The following is a 16393-nucleotide window of genomic DNA, read 5'->3' on the forward strand; positions in this document are numbered from 1 at the left end:
GTTTATATATTGTTAGTACTATTACACACACAGTACCTTTCCCCAAAGCCTTCTATATATGATATCTAGGAAGCACAGGGTCTGGAAGAACAGCCAAGAAAAGAACTCAGACACAGATAACTTGCCAAAAATCAGCTTTGCCCATGGTTAGCCCAGGATTCATCTTACCTAACTTTATCTTTTAAAGCATTGGCCATTTCTCATCACATATGCTCTTTCTAATGTTAGCTGAGAGGGGTAATCCCCCTTTTTTGCATTGCTCAGACTCATTTTAGGATAGGACAGATTACCTGAGTCCTGGAAGGACCTTCTCTCTCAGCTACAGAAGAAATGGCAACACCTTCATTAAATTAAATGCCACAGTTGTAAAAAGTAAGCTTTCAGGCACAGGAGCACTCCTTCAGGTCTGAAATAAGAACCCACAATCTTTAAAGCTTAAATACTACATGGAGACAATGGGTTTAAATTGGCCTATACATGCTAATCGGATAGACCAGGAGGGGCCAGGAAGTTAACTGGCACTTGCAGTTTTATAGCATGATTAACAGAGAGGATGAAGTAATAAAATCTTGTTTATAGGAAAGAGAGAAATCAGGTTCTTTATCATACCCCTTCATGCCTGTGATTCCTAGTGTCCCAGGGACCTAAGAATTTTAATTTCATGACTCCTTGAAAGGTTTTTTGGAATATCAGTTCAGCTCAGTTCAGAGATGGAGGGAAATGGAAGCTGTATGAAATGTTCTCCCATGGGGTACCCAAGGGCTCTTGCCCATTTCAGCTCCCAGTGGAGGTTTGTTCTTGTACTGCGTGTCTCTTCAGTTTCACTCATGTTACCTTCCCCAGTGCATCCAGATTAAATTTACCACATTCTGGCTCCTGTGTATGAACTACTCATCACCTAATGATTTCCTTAATATCACTATCCATATGTACACTAGAAGCAGCCAAATCTGCACTGTGGACTAATTACTTGAAAATTAGGGGAAAACCAGGCTGATTACAGGACCACAGTAAAATAAACGCCTACGTAAAAAAAACAAATCTGGAAAATTTCTTCCACCAAGTTCAAAAAGGATCATCTAAAAGACAGGGGCTTTTTCAGTACTTTTGGCAAAATTTTGGTGTGTTTATGGATAAAGAAAAGGCACATTTCAAACATGCAATTCCTGTGATTTTGATCACTATTAAATATAAGCTTGAAGAGTTCTTAAGCAGAGAGGAAATCAAAATTGTACAACAGTTGACTTTTGTACTTGCTTAAACTTGTAAAGGGTGTTACCTGCTGCTAGTAAATACTTCCATTTTCTGCCACTTAAAATTCTGCCAATTTGGAAGTAAAGATCAAACCCTACTTAAAAGAAGAAAGGCCTCTCCTATTTTCAGGCAGTCTGGATTGCTTTCTCCTGCCCCAATGGCAGAATAATAAAATATCCTGGATTTTATGCTTGGCCAGTCTCTGAAGAATGCTCAAGAGCAAAACATTTTCATTTTTAAAGAAGTCAATCCTCATCACCTTAGGATATTTTTTTTCAGGATGTCTTTACAATGGATTTAGCAAAGATGTTAAAATATTGCTTGGAAACATTCTTCAGAAACACAGTAGCTGAAAACTTTAATGCAGCTAGCACTCAATCACCCCAAAATGGAATATTCACTCCCCATATGCAGAGCTGGGCTGCCTTCAGCATACAATTTAGAGACACAGTTTAGCTTAGAACTTGCTCAGTAGTATCTGTGCACTGCAGTGTCAGGCTTTCTTTTCTTTGATATACCCTTTAAATTACAGAGCAATCAAATTAATTGTGCAAGAAATACAGATCATCTGTCACCTGTTACTAGTGTAACTGCTTACCCCAGATACCTGTAGTTAAAAAATTGCTATGAAAGGTTCAGGGCTGCTTATATTTTTTACTTTTTTTTTTTTTAAATGAAATATTTTCGATATGATACCTGGAAGATTACTTCAAAATATTATGACAAGCTTTTACTGAATCTGTCACAGTTCACAATGACATCACCTACATTACAGTCTAAACTACTCAGGAAATTGCTCAATGGATTATTCATTGCTCTATGACTGATTTCTTGGAAGGAATGATAAGAAAATTTTCTACCTGAACAGTTACTTAACACTTAAAATAAAGCATTTTATTACCAAGCATGACTTAACGTAACTCATTCAAGCTTTCTGACACATTAGCATTTAGTAACACCACCACAAAAATCCCCAAACACTCACAACCTCTTTGGAAACAAAAGGGTCATACAAGACTGTTAAGAGCTGGGTGCTAGTCACCCCTTATGAACAATGCACCTAATTTTTTAAAAAGCTTATTGCTACAAATTACATCTTTAAGAGACTACAAGGTGAGATTACAGGAGCAGTAGCAGAATCTGTGGGACAAGAGTTTCCTTTGTAATGAGTTCTAGCTGCCTTTACCATCAGAGTATTAGATTCTTAATTACTAGAATACTCAAACTCAGGTATGACTCCTATCTCAGCTGCAACAGACACACTTACTAGAACACTATAAAGGGCATGATAGGCAACCCACAACTTGTTTCCCAGCCTTCAGAGGTGAATTTCCCATTAATCTCCCTTGCATATTACAGAAGACAAAAGGGCACAGTGGCTTCAAACGTCACCAGGCAGAAAAAAACCTGCTGTCGCACCATATTCATATACAAATTAAAAGCATTCCTCTGGAATGCACCGAGCTTGATTCTGCAATCTTTATCCAGACAAAACTTGCAGAGATATCTCACAGATAACACACAGAAAGATTTAGGGTGTGGCCGGGTAAGGCAGAGCTTTCAGCATGTCACCTGCATACCAGGCAGGGAGAGACTGTATGTCTCATACTCTTTTGATTCTACTACTGTAAGTAATTTTGTATATTTGGAGACATGATTGCTAATAGTCGTTTGTATTTCCAAAATACTTTGACACAGTCTGCAAGGCTGTGAAACTCAATCTGTGATCTATGTACTAAATTAATCAAACAGCGAAGTCTATGAACTTATCAACTTCATGTGACAACACACATGGCACAAAGAATAAGAGTTGTTAATGGCCGTACCAATGCAAAGTTTTGGGAACCACTGTGTTAAAAAAAAAAAACAAACAACAATGAAAACAATGCCACAGTACTAAAACACTATTAGCCTACAGGATTCGCTGCAAAACCAATGTTACTTTTCAGAACAGTTGAAGTCTCAATACCAGAATGTATCAGTGAGCATGGTAAGAGTCATCTCCACTATACACACAACTGAAAGAAAGAGCAAGGAATTTGCCTCTGGTCAAACACAAGAAGCCTGGAAATTAGTTTCAAAACTGGAAATTCATTCCATAACAATTTTTGCTATTGAAACCCTTTAAGAAAATACAGCCACAAGAACAAGCTATTTCTTTCTACTTCTCTGATTAAATATCATCTCATACTTTGTGTATCAGTAAGTCAACATTTCCTGGGACCATCTGATCTTGTAATGAGAAGAAAACCGATTTACTGTACATATTCACAAAAACTTTACTTTTCACATTCTGCAGTCGAGGGCAGAAAATTTTACCTGAAGACTTCACACAGACATTAGAAGTCAGTGCTGAAAAACATCTGCAAATACTATGGAATTCTAAAAAGAATAGCACATTTAAATTAAACAGCAATTAAAAATATCACTTACACGCCACTTAGCACATTTATAGACTGTGTCCTCAGCCCGTATCCAGTGTCTTTCAAATTGGAAATAATTCCTAACACATTAATATTGGAACCCTTTGATCCAAAATCTTTTTCACTGTACATTATCATATGGGAGCTTGTGAAGTCCTGTTAAAACAAAGAGAAGCATCATAAGGAAAATACAACATGATGTCTCAGTGCACTCAGGAGATGCCTACTACATGTTCTTGGAACTTACACCAACAATCGGTCGCAGTGACTGCAACTCTTCATCATAGCCACCCCAGTCTGTCCAATCCCGATACGCTCCTTCTTCCAGCAAGTATTGATGGCCTTCAAACCCAGGCTTCTCATAAGCAACCCAACTAAACAACAACAACAACAATAGAGTCTACATGTGAAAATGGACAACTGCCACTCCGTGTTGTTATGGAGCAGATACACATGTGTGAAATTTGTTCTTTTGCTGTGAATATTTGCAAATTTAACCCACGCATCTATCTAAACCCAGAAACTAGGAAAACAGATAAAAGAAACAGGTACTGAATTTGTCCACTGCAATTTCCAGCCTATGGAGCTACTACTGCAGCTGAAGGGGCAATATTGGTGTTTTCCCACACTTACACTCCTCCCAGTACTTTCATGGATCCCACTGATGTAAGTGGAAGTCTTGTCTTTTCTTCTGATTCCTTGTCATCAAGCATAAAGATCTCTGATTCTATTTCCACATGTCTCCCTTCAAAGAAAGGCTTCTCATAAATGATTACCTGTAGCAGAAATGAAGTAAAAGAAAAGTTGCAGAGAGCACGACAAATTCTGAAAACAGACAGTTTCTTTTACACGGGCATATGGAGGGAGAAGACAATTATGAAACTAATTAGTGGGATCTCTCTATTCTCCTCAGGAAGTCTTTACCTTAGAGGTGGAACACGAGGGCTTGCATGTTCATTACCCATCTGCATTACTCAGACAGCTGTTAATACTATCATATATGTATGTGATGGATGCATAAACATGACCAAGATTGCAGTTTCATGGTGTGGTCACATATGGTAGGACCAGCCACTAAACCGTAAGTAGTTGGTACACGATCAAGATATATTTACCTACCCACGTGTAGTTCATGTGTTATAAAATACCTTTGGACCATCAAATAAATACTGACTTTTACCTTTGGCTCTCCACCGAATTCAACTTTGCGACCACCCTGTTAAAACAAAAACAAACAAACAAACTTGTCTGTACGCAGAGTCATCAACTCTTCACAAAAAGACAGAATAAAGATGAAGCCTTCCTTGAAGAACACAAGTGAAAATAAGAAGGCATATTAAAGGCAGAAACGGATGCTATCAGACATTGAAAGCTCAAGAACTTTATAGACTAAAAAGTTGTTGGTTTTTTTTTTTTTTAAGAGTTACATTTTTATCAGTCTTGAAAAAAAATCTACCCACCTTAGCACATTACTTCTAACACATAAACATAGGTCACGAAACTTGCAAGTAACAACAGTATTTTACCATTTTCAAGGGCCTCATGGACCTAATGTAGGCTTCCTTCTTCTCCCAGAATGCTAAATTAGGATATTCACCAGGCTCCAACATTAAAGGGACTCCCTGGAAACCAGGTTCTTCATAAATTAGCCATCTAAAGGGGGGCGGGGGGAAGGAAAGCAAAAGTTAAAAACCCTGGAACATTTCTGAACAGTAAAGAACAAGACAATATGCTTACTTTAGAAAAGACATCAGGGCACCCTTAATAAAACTTTGTTTCTTTACCATCAAAATTGCCAACTACAAGCTGGCATACTAGCAAACTCCTGTGCCTGTGCAGGAACCACCAATAATGCATGTGTTTTGTTTGAACAGGCAAAAAAAAAAAAAAAAAAAAATCAGTACAATGAACAGACAGTTAAGAATTTGACTGTCTTATCTGAAGGCAACCCAAGTTTTAGACTGAAGTTTCAAGACTTAAGGTTACTCTGGGTTACTCTTAGAATAGTTTTAAAATATGAAGAACCAATTTTCAAGAAGTTGAAAGATGTCTACTAACCTAGACTTGGACTTGTTGCAAAATCTGTTCAATAGAAAATTCTAAACTTGTGTTATTTACTAACAGGTAGAAAAACCTGACAACTCCTTAGAAATCTACTTCCTCATGGTTTGTTATCTGCTAATAAATCTGCTTTGAAAGACATAACTCTCAAAATTCCTGATTGGGACAGTAACAGTAGTTTTTCAAAGCTTTTTCAAGAAAATCTTAGCCAGTAATCACTTACTGGAAACAAAGAAACATACTGCTGATCTCTGCGTAAGGATGGCAATGTATTTCTTCCAGTTTAAATTTAGTGATCTCTCAGAAGTGCAGAATGGAGCAGTACACAACACATACCAAACTGGAACACTTTATGCAGCCAACCTTTTAATCATGTATGGATCATAATGTATAAATCTGGTGACATCAGAAAAATGTTAAAATAATCCATCACTCTGTCATGCTTAAAAGGCAGTCTCCAAGCTGATGTAAACTGGCACAAGTTGGTATAGTTTCGTTGCAGACATACAGTTCCAAGAAACAAACAAGGAGCTTTAGTTTTATCACTGTTTATAGCTGAACGTTTGATATGTCGTGTGTCTTGTAGTCGCACCGCTCAGTAAGCCATCAACTTATGGCTGGTGACAAGTGGTGTTCTCCAGGGCTCAGTACTGGGGCCAGTTCTGTTTAATATCTTTATCAATGATCTGGATGAGGGGATCGAGTGCACCCTCAGTAAGTTTGCAGATGACACCAGGTTGAGCAGGAGTGTTGATCTGCTCGAGGGTAGGGAGGCTCTGCAGAGGGATCTGGACAGGCTGGATCAATGGGCCGAGGCCAATTGTATGAGGTTCAACAAGGCCAAGTGCTGGGTCCTGCACTTGGGTCACAACAACCCCACGCAGCGCTGCAGGCTTGGGGAAGAGGGGCTGGAAAGCTGCCCGGCGGAAAAGGACCTGGGGGTGCTGGTCGACAGCCGGCTGAATATGAGCCAGCGGTGTGCCCAGGTGGCCAAGAAGGCCAACAGCATCCTGGACTGTATCAGAAATAGTGTGGCCAGCAGGACTAGAGAAGTGGTTGTCCCCCTGTACTCGGCACTGGTGAGGCCGCTCCTCGAATGCTGTGTTCAGTTTTGGACCCCCCACTACAAGAAAGACATGGAGGTGCTGGAGCGTGTCCAAAGAAGGGCAACAAAGCTGGTGAAGGGTCTAGGGAACAAGTCTTCTGAGGAGCGGCTGAGGGAACTGGGGTTGTTCAGCCTGGAGAAAAGGAGGCTGAGGGGAGACCTTATCGCTCTCTACAACTACCTGCAAGGAGGTTGTAGTGAGGTGGGGGTCGGTCTCTTCTCCCAAGTAACAAGCGATAGGACAAGAGGAAATGGCCTCAAGTTGCACCAGGGGAGGTTTGGATTGGATATTAAGAAAAATTTCTTCACTGAACGGGTTGTCAAGCATTGGAACAGGCTGCCCAGGGAAGTGGTGGAGTCCCCACCCCTGGAGGTATTTAACAGAGGTGTAGATGTGGCACTTAGGGACAGGGTTTAGTGGTGGACTTTGCAGTGTTAGGTTAATGGTTGGACTCAATGATCTTAAGGGTCTTTTCCAGCCTAAACAATTCTATGATTCTAACGTCACTGCAAGAATTTAAACACACAGAAGACCAAAGAGAGAGAGTACAATCAGAAGATAAAGGTGCATTGACTCATTTTTGTTGGCAGCTTAGTAAACAACAATTAAGCACGAACACTGGGAAACTTCAATAAGATACAACCACACCCACATGGCAAGGTGACTCAGAATCAGAACCTCCCTCAACTGCCAATATAGTGAACTACGCCATGCCTGTAAACTAAAGGAAAGAAAAAAACCTGCAACATGCAAAAAAGCAGCAACAATTTACTGCATTTCTCATGCAAGCAATTGGCAGAAGCGACTTCTTTCTACACTGGACTAATAAACTGACATCAGAGAAAGATTATTTTTCAACTGTCTATTTTGCTTCCTGGTGCAAATATTAATCTGCCTTCCCTCAAGGGATCCAAATGCAACAGAGAGAAATTAAGACTGTAAGAGTTTACACAGATTTAGTGCAAAAACTACTGTCACACTGATGGAAAATAAGGACCAGTCTGAAATGTGCACTTCCCTTCCTCTGCTTCCTTTCCAAAAATTTTGTAGTTTCACTATTCACAGAATGCTTTTAAATGAGGGACAGAAACCAAGTGGAGCTGTAGATTAAGTCATTTAACAATCAACCTCCAAATAACATACCCGATTTCATTACTCTCGGCAGACATGTAATTTGGATTAAGCTTGCAGTTCAACAGAAATAACCTCCTGTCAGAGAACCAACTACTTGGACATCTTAAAATTTCCCCGTATACCAGAGTGCTTAATTTTTTCCACAAATCAAGGTGTAAAGATTTAATCAGATAAAACACCCTTTACCTAACAACTAAAATGCCCCATCTATCATGTAGCATATTTGAATACATCTTTGCAGTGGCATGTATCACTTGTCTTTAGTTGGGCAGTTTCTGATAGTTAAATAGACCATTTGCAGCAAGGCAAATGCTATCAGTGCCCAAAAAACCACAACCAACAGGTAATGACCAAGGTCTGTACACCCTGTAAAATGTTCTGCAGGACCCAACATCACTGAAAGTGGTTCCACTCTATCACTTTTTCTGAAAACAGCCTCCCTCTTCTGCATGCTTTTCCCAATACCATTTTGAGGCATGTTTTCTGTACTGATTTACAAATTGTTTATTAAAGTTATCAAAACTACCATTGGTACAGTGTCTGGATTGTCCCTTAGAGGTCTCCTTTCTCATAGAAGCTTGCTTAGTTCATGACATACATTACACTCCTAACTCAGATGGCCAGATATTTTCAGGTGACATAACATACATGTCCTAAACATCACCATAAAAACAATGATTAAAATGCACTGTGAAATACATGAATGCTTTCCAGAGTCCACACGTGACACTAACTCTTACTTTGTAACATAAGGGCTTGAAAATTTTCTTCTTTTAGTACAGTAATTGCAAGTTTAGAGGAAAGCAAGTAGGAAATGTGGTCTTATCGTAACAGTTCATCCCTCCACTCTCACTTACGCTAAGTTTGCCTGAATGAGAAAGAGCAGGAGAGGCAAACTCATTCCTTTGCTACAAATAATACAAGGGTTACTCTGTCTTTACTACACGCAAGCAGAAGAAAAACTGGCTCTCACAAAATATTTTAAGAGGTCAGCCTCTCCAAGGGTGAAACATTACAATGATGTACTAATGCTACTGTCAACAAATACTACCAAAACATAGGACTAGAATAAATATAGCCTGCTTGCATGTCTGATAGGTATAAACAATGGTTTAAAACAAATTCCTTTCATAGAAGTACACATTCATACAGAACTATGCACTTACGTGCCCCAGTGTACTTTGATAGAACAAGTCTTCTGAGTGGTGCCAAACACCCCTGTTTCTTCAGTGTCGTCAAAAAAGGAAGTCACGATTCCTAACCCTTCAGGTTCTGTATACAAATCAATTCGGCAAACCCTGTAATCCTGAAAAATTAAGATTGCCATAATCACTTAATCTGTGCTGCAAGTTCTGTAATTAATGTGGATAACTAAATCAGTTTTGAAACACCTGTTTATTTTAAATTGTTTCCCCCCCTTGTCAATTACTACTGTTATTAGATGCCTATAATAAAAGCATAAGTAGGCCAGTTTGGCTGTCTGTTGGGACCAAGTCAGTCAATCTCTAATCAGCATTTACATTGTTTACTTTCTGCCATCTAGGCAGGAATGCATCTTCTTTCATCAGTTAACATCTCCTGTAGCAAATTAAATCCTAAGATTACACCAAGCAAGCCATTCTTGAAGAGAACTGCAATTTAAACAAGAATTGTAGTTACAAGCAATATATATTCCTCCTTTTTCTTTTCCTAGTCAAATAACTTTATAGCTTATGCTTGCTTTGGTAACCTGCAAAACTAACTACTTAATGTTAGGTTAAAAGTGCATGTAGGAAGGCTCTTCCACCATGTGTGAAACTCCCTGAAGTTTGTGCATACAGGGCTATTTTTTAAGTAGCAAACAAGGTTTGGTGTTTAACGCTAAAGTTTCTGCTGAGTGTAAATTTGGTTTATATTAAGAGAAAAGAAAGAAGAAAAAGCCACACACATCTTTTGAAAATACAAGTCTGTGGAATTACTGATGCTTTTATGGGATATTCTTCCTGAGAGACTGACCAGGCTAAAAAGCATATGCAGTACATAGCATTTTGGAGGCTATTCTAATAAAAAAACATTGTTTTCTTCCTGCCCTATCCTTCCAGTGGTTGTTACCATAATTCCCATTGTGCAAAAGCCCCCACATTTATTTTGTGATTAAACAAGAAATTCAACATGGAAGATTGTTTCCTGCATTTACAACTTAGGTTACACTTGTGTCCTAATACAACAATCACACTTTGTATCAGTATAAACGTCACCAAACATTAAGAACTAGACAAAATTTTCCTTACTTAGATTACTTGCCTTAACAACATGTCTTATTGAACCAATCACTGCAGGCTTTAGAGATTTGCATTCATTTTGCTCTTCAGAAGTACCTGCACCCCAAATATCTGGGAGTTCCAGCTCTCCTTCTTCCAGAGGAATAGAGGGACCTTCAAAATTTGGTTTCTCATAGAGTATCCAGCTTAAAATAAAAAATTCTAATTTTTAATGGTGCTTTAGCAAGTGTGACTTGCAAAAATCATGCTCCCATTTAACAAACCCTTTCATAATCATTTCAAGACCCTTCCCGCCACCCCAATACAACTTATTCACTCAATACTGCTGATGCAAGCCATTTCTGGTCTCTGTGATACTTTTAAAAGCAATGATAAAACCAAAGATGCCTACTGCTGACTTTGTAATTTCACCAAAAACTCCTCCACCTTTTTAAATTGATGATTTGGGGCAGCAAGACTACTGTACGTGAATACCAGATTTTTGCATGAGATACCAATCAGAACCAATTTGTAGGTCAGAAAATGTTGACACTGCAGACTGCTGTGTCACGTATAAACAGACAAGCTACTTGGATCTTGTGAAGAGCAGCCTGGAGTTCCACAGGGGCTGGTATAGATGTGCCAAAGGATAGTAAGACTGCTCAGAAGACAAGCACAACTTTATTTTTAATGGCAGGTTTAAAAATATAACTAGATAAAAACTATATCCATCTGCAAACACAAAACCCTCCCCTGGAGCTCTCAGTTGAAGGGGTGGGGGGAGAGTCCCCCAGTCCATGCTGGAAAAGACAACCTGGTTCACAGATCAAAAGATTTTCATTCCAGTTTTCTGAAGGTAAACAGCAATCAGTGTGCTTCCCAGTACCTCCTACTGCAGCTAGCCTTTGTTTCTGCAGCTTACTATCAGATCATTACTTTTGAGAACCTGCTATTTGACTGTATTACAGCCTGGCCACAACTTAACTTGCCATGCTATCCACACTAATAACGGCTGTTCTGTTAATGCTATGAAGAATGTAGGAGATGAACTTCTTGTGAATTACTCTTAAGCAATCTAGCTTTTAGAGAAAAATTCCCTCTGGACTTATCAGAGAAACAGTCAATTACATCTACAGCACCACCTTATACTTTTAGACATAGAATTAATCTTCTGCATCCAAACCCACGTCAGACCTGGCTTTAAAATCCTTTGCTAGCCTTTTAGCCCAATCCAAATACTATGCAAAAAAACATAAAGAGGAGAGGAGTCAAGGGGCAGCATAGCTGGACAGAATCTGTCATCTCTATGCCTGGTGAAATGTTGCACCCCTCCAGATGGTAACATGCACTCAATTTGTCAGCAAAATAAGTTTCCTGACCCAGAACTTCCTGTTGCAGAGGTAAAATGCCACACTTCTTGCTCATAGCTGTCTACAATACATTGCCATTTGCAAGGCAGACTTACTGTGAATTACATGCTGGTTCCATTTCAAAAGATTTTTGGATAGACCAATGATAAAGAGTAAAAATTAATCTCTTACCATCCTCTGATGACTTTAATTAAAATTGTCGGTGACAGAACCCAAGAACTGCAATCCAGAACATCATGGAAAACTTCAATACCGTTTTTTTGATAGTCTGATTCACAGTATATCACCAGCTGTGTTAAAAACCAAAAACAAAAACCAAAAAACAAACACCAACAACATGTAATTCTATCTTGCTATGCTTTAAATATAGAGAGGAACAGTAAAGATAATAAAATTTATCTTACCTTGCCAGGTCTGGGATTGATTTTACTTTGCCCATTTCTTGAAAGTGCCTAATAGACAGCGGGGAGAGAAAAGTCACAAAAGAAAAAAAACGCAAACCAAAAACGTGTTCAATAAAGATGCTCAGCTATAAAAAAAGAGCTAGTAAAACAAAACAAAAATTAGTCTGAATAGTGAAAAGCTGATAACACTTCAACTAAACCTACTTACTGCTTCAATTCCTTCTTCCTCCTGAAGAGCAATATCTTGCCAAAAATGTACAAATTTACACTTTTTTTTTTTAAACATCTCACTGAAGCCAACTAACCTCAGAATGCTTTAAAATCCTACTGATCAGCTTCCTGTATATTCCAGGAGTTTCATACCAAGAGACTACTTTAAAAACTGGTATTAATAAAGTACATGCTCTACAGTGATAAAGATATTAATTAAAATTTAAATGTCTAGTAACCATAAAGCATGAAATAATTTTGAAGGAATATATGAAAAGACTGAGGAGGCAGGATGACATATACATGTATGAACTAACTAGCATTATCAATTTTGTGCTGAACACCTTGTGACAAGATAGGTTCCTTCAAAAAGCATGAGACTCTGCAATAAGTGATGGACTAAAAATGCCAAGAACAAATAAAACACATTGAGGTATACAAAATCTAAAACAATGTTGAAGTCAGTGGTAAATTATATGATACAGAATATATGGGAAAGTTGTGGTTGCACCACGTCATCTTAAAACAAATAAAGAAAGCGTTGCAATTATGTGTTTGGTTTCCTAGCAAGGACAGGAGTGCTCATTCTGGGACAGGGTCCCACTCTTCTAGGAACTATTCATACAAACAAAAAAACCCAAACAGATCCTGCCCCTAAACAGGTTGCAGGCTAAGATAACCAGCAACACGTGCAAGGAACTAATGAAAACTTATTAGATGGCATGCAGGGCAGGCAATGGTCTCAGGACAGAGTTCCTAACCACCATCAGTTTTTTGTAGGCATCATCAAGACACGTTGAAGCATGACTGGTTTTTTTAGCCTGTGCTTCAATTCCAGTTAGAACTTGCTCTGTGTTTTAAGGAATGCCGAAGTCATTGTTTTGGGCTGCCCTTACTCTTTTCCTTCACATTACACATTAGCCATTGCATCATTTTCTTAGTCATTGGAAGATGCACAGTAGGTACACATCATATGTTAAACCACGACAAAACATTTTTGGTTCCTGTCTAAGTTAAGCAAGACGATTCAGAGTCAGCAACAGCGCTGCAGAAGTCCTGGAACCCTTTGGAGCCTAATGGGTTTCTCTCAAGAGCAGTCTTACATGTGCACATACCCCCTTGCTCTATCAGGCCTCCATACTCTACTGAAAAATTGAAACCCACTCAAGAACAACAGTTTAAGTAGCAAAAAGAATCAGTACTAGTCATTTAGCTTTAAACTCAGGTTTTGAAATCCAAGCAGGACCATCCAGAGTAAGAAAGCCTTTTTAACTGGCAGCGTATGTCTACACCACTGCAAATAACCCCCCCAATTTTCATCCCCACACTAATTAAAAAACTTCCCATGAGAGAAAAATCTACATCCTCAAAATTGCCAAGTACCATGGATGACTTCCTTCTACAAGGTAAAGAAGAAAGGAGTAATTTCTACTACTCCCCCACTACTTTTAGTAGAATTGTAACAGCAGATAACCATTAGCTTTAGAAAAGTATTTCTCAAACTTCTCATATGCTGCTTCAATTCCACAGGTCATATTAACGCAGCTATTAAACTCTGGAGAACATATTTCTTCCCACGGTTCTTAGATCTCCTGATTCTAGTTTTCCCCTCTGGTAACAGTAAGGGCCCACATCAACAGAAATAGCAGATAATATAGGACATCAGTTCATCGTTCTGAAAATAGAAATTACAAAGTTCTCCCACATTAGGGTAAAGTTGCCTCGAAGCGAAAACGTAGGTCTGCCTTCACTCATGATGAGTAGATGCTCATAATCAGGCAAAGGGACAGCCCTCCACTGTAGCAGCACTTCCAATAATCACTACTATCCAGTTCTTAAAGTATTCTTAAAGAATACGCATTTTCTATCAAATGCATGGGAATACTGGGAACAAAAACAGAGGGCTAACAAAAAGTTTGCCCTGTTACTCATTTAACAGGGCAATGGCTGAATGTCTTGCTGGAAGAGGAGAGATTATTGTCAACAGAAGAAGCAGGCACAAGTTTTCTAAAGTTCACAGAAAGCATTCTACTAATTTACAAGAAAAAATTAAAGTTAGCATGAGATTTGTTTCAAAATAATACAAAATCAAGTATGAAGACATATACAAACATACACTTTCAATTCATAATTGTGAAGAGTCTCAAAATAAGGGCACCAGGAAGAAACTTAATCATGTTAATAGATGCCATCTCATTTTTATGTGTAGCCAACATCAGATGAAACTGGTGCCATACCTACATTCACCTCTACGTATCTGTAATCTATGTATGTCCCTAAGAGGGGAAACAAAACAAAACAATGTATGCACATCATCTATAGAAAAAAGAAAAGCTGGGTAACTTTCCAGGCAGATTTTAGACAACACAATACTTACATCCACATCTAATAAACCAGCAGGAACATTTGATTCATATCTGTTTGGCCCTAACCAGCTGGAAAAACTTTTCTCAGGGTTCCCATAGTTGGGCATTTGTAAACTTAGTTCTTTTTTTGCACTATCTGCTTGCATGTACTTCTCCACAAAACTTGGAAACTTCATATCTGAAAGAGACTGAATTGCAAAACCAAAATTAACAGTCATTCAGCAGGTAGACAAAATTTTACATGGTTGCATTTCATGAATGATCTTTATTACCTCAGATTTTTGAGGCATGCTAAATGGCCCAGAAGCATCCTGTTGTAAAGGAGGCATCCCTGAGGAGTCAGTTGTAAAAGCTGTTGTGGTGTTATTTACTGAGGTGACAGAAGGATTAAAAAACTTTTCTTTAGATGCAGAAGACAGCAAGCTTGAGAAGAGGGAGCTTTTTTCAAGCCGGGATCTCTTAATTTCACCATCTGTACCATCAATGTTCTCTTTTCCATTTATTTCCTGAGTAAAGGCAGGTTCCTCTCTATTACATGATTGCAGTGCTTTGAATATGATACTTTGCTCTGTTGATGCACGCTTGGGCCTGACCCTGGCTATCGTTTCCAGGCTTTGCATTTTAATTTGTTGGGCTGGTAACAGATCCTGTGTTTTTTCCCTCCTCAGTCCCAAACCAAAAGTAAATACACTAGGATCAAATACTTTCTCTAAATTGTCTTCATGAATGGGAGGCATTGCGAAGTGGGGTGCTGGGGACTTGGGAAGTTTTGACCTCTTCTTTTTCTGGGGTAAACAAACTGAGCTGTCCAAGTTTTTTATTGTTTCAGCAAACTTCTTCATGTCAGATGGGGAATCAAAAACGCTATCATCTTCAGCAGATCCATTACAGGTTTTGCCTGGGCTCTCTTGTGTATTGATGTTCTGCTCTGATATCAATATACTATCTTGACTGCTATCATCATACTGCAGTGCTGCAAAGCTCAAATCTCCGGGCTTTGCCTTTTTATCTCCATTTTCCGTCTTCTTAAATTCTGATCTAGAAACCTGATGAGATGGTAGAGGATATTTTTCATCATTGCAAGGTGATAAAACCTCTGTGTTTGGCAGCGTCTTTTCTTCATTTCTGTGGAATTCTGAGCTTGTGTTATTTCTTTGGTAGGAAGTATCTTGAGCATTTTCACTTTTACTGGGCAAGTGCAAAGACAGTTTAAAAGGTGAACTTTCTTTTTTAGCTGTGGTTAATTCTGGATCGGGTTGCTTCAGAGAGACACTACCAGCATCAATTTTGCTGCTTTGGTTAAAAAGGGATATTGCAGCTTTTACTTTAAGTTCTGTTGTCTTCCCAATATCCTCATAAAAGGCAGAGCCTTCTTCATTTTTGCCTTTTAATTCTGCAGTGCTTTCTTTCTCTGGTGTGCCATTCTCAAATAACTTCTGGCGACTGCTTTGCTTATTTAACGTTTTATCAGGCTGTTCGCTTTCCTTAGGTTGTCTTCCAAATTTCAGCTTTGCTCTGCCAACAAATGTGCTTGGTACAGTACTATTTTTTGAAGCAGGGATGTCAGCAGGCCTCTGGCTCTGGTTAGCGCATTTATTTTCAAACAAGGAAATTTTGTTGGCGATGTTGCTGTTAGTTTTATTAACTGGTTTTTCAAGAGTATCCTGCTCACTTTCTAAACTGTCTTGATTTGTAGGTGCTTTAAAATTCAGCTCTACATTCTTCGGTTTGGCTGGACTACAGGAGACAAAGTGATACAGAGTTACATCTTTGATTAATCTTGAAAAGACTTGTAATAAATTTAAAAACAATAATATGTAGCATT

General features: G+C 38.7%; 1 protein-coding gene across 3 annotated transcripts in view; it reads right to left on the minus strand.

Annotated features, from left to right (window-relative positions):
* CRYBG1 (crystallin beta-gamma domain containing 1) overlaps positions 1-16393 on the minus strand; it is a 67170-nt gene that overhangs the window by 21064 nt on the left and 29713 nt on the right. For all 3 annotated transcript variants that reach the window (XM_030031976.2, XM_030031985.2, XM_030031994.2), the window contains exons 3-13: positions 14841-16305; positions 14580-14756; positions 11993-12040; positions 11760-11878; positions 10262-10424; positions 9145-9284; positions 5204-5330; positions 4858-4893; positions 4311-4453; positions 3925-4051; positions 3688-3833 (exon numbers count right to left, since the gene is read on the minus strand). In XM_030031976.2, the coding sequence (XP_029887836.1) occupies positions 3688-3833; positions 3925-4051; positions 4311-4453; positions 4858-4893; positions 5204-5330; positions 9145-9284; positions 10262-10424; positions 11760-11878; positions 11993-12040; positions 14580-14756; positions 14841-16305 (2691 nt within the window). The remainder of the gene's footprint in view (positions 1-3687; positions 3834-3924; positions 4052-4310; positions 4454-4857; positions 4894-5203; positions 5331-9144; positions 9285-10261; positions 10425-11759; positions 11879-11992; positions 12041-14579; positions 14757-14840; positions 16306-16393) is intronic.

This window comes from Aquila chrysaetos, chromosome 2 (assembly GCF_900496995.4).
Source record: "Aquila chrysaetos chrysaetos chromosome 2, bAquChr1.4, whole genome shotgun sequence".
NCBI classification, from domain to species: domain Eukaryota; kingdom Metazoa; phylum Chordata; class Aves; order Accipitriformes; family Accipitridae; genus Aquila; species Aquila chrysaetos.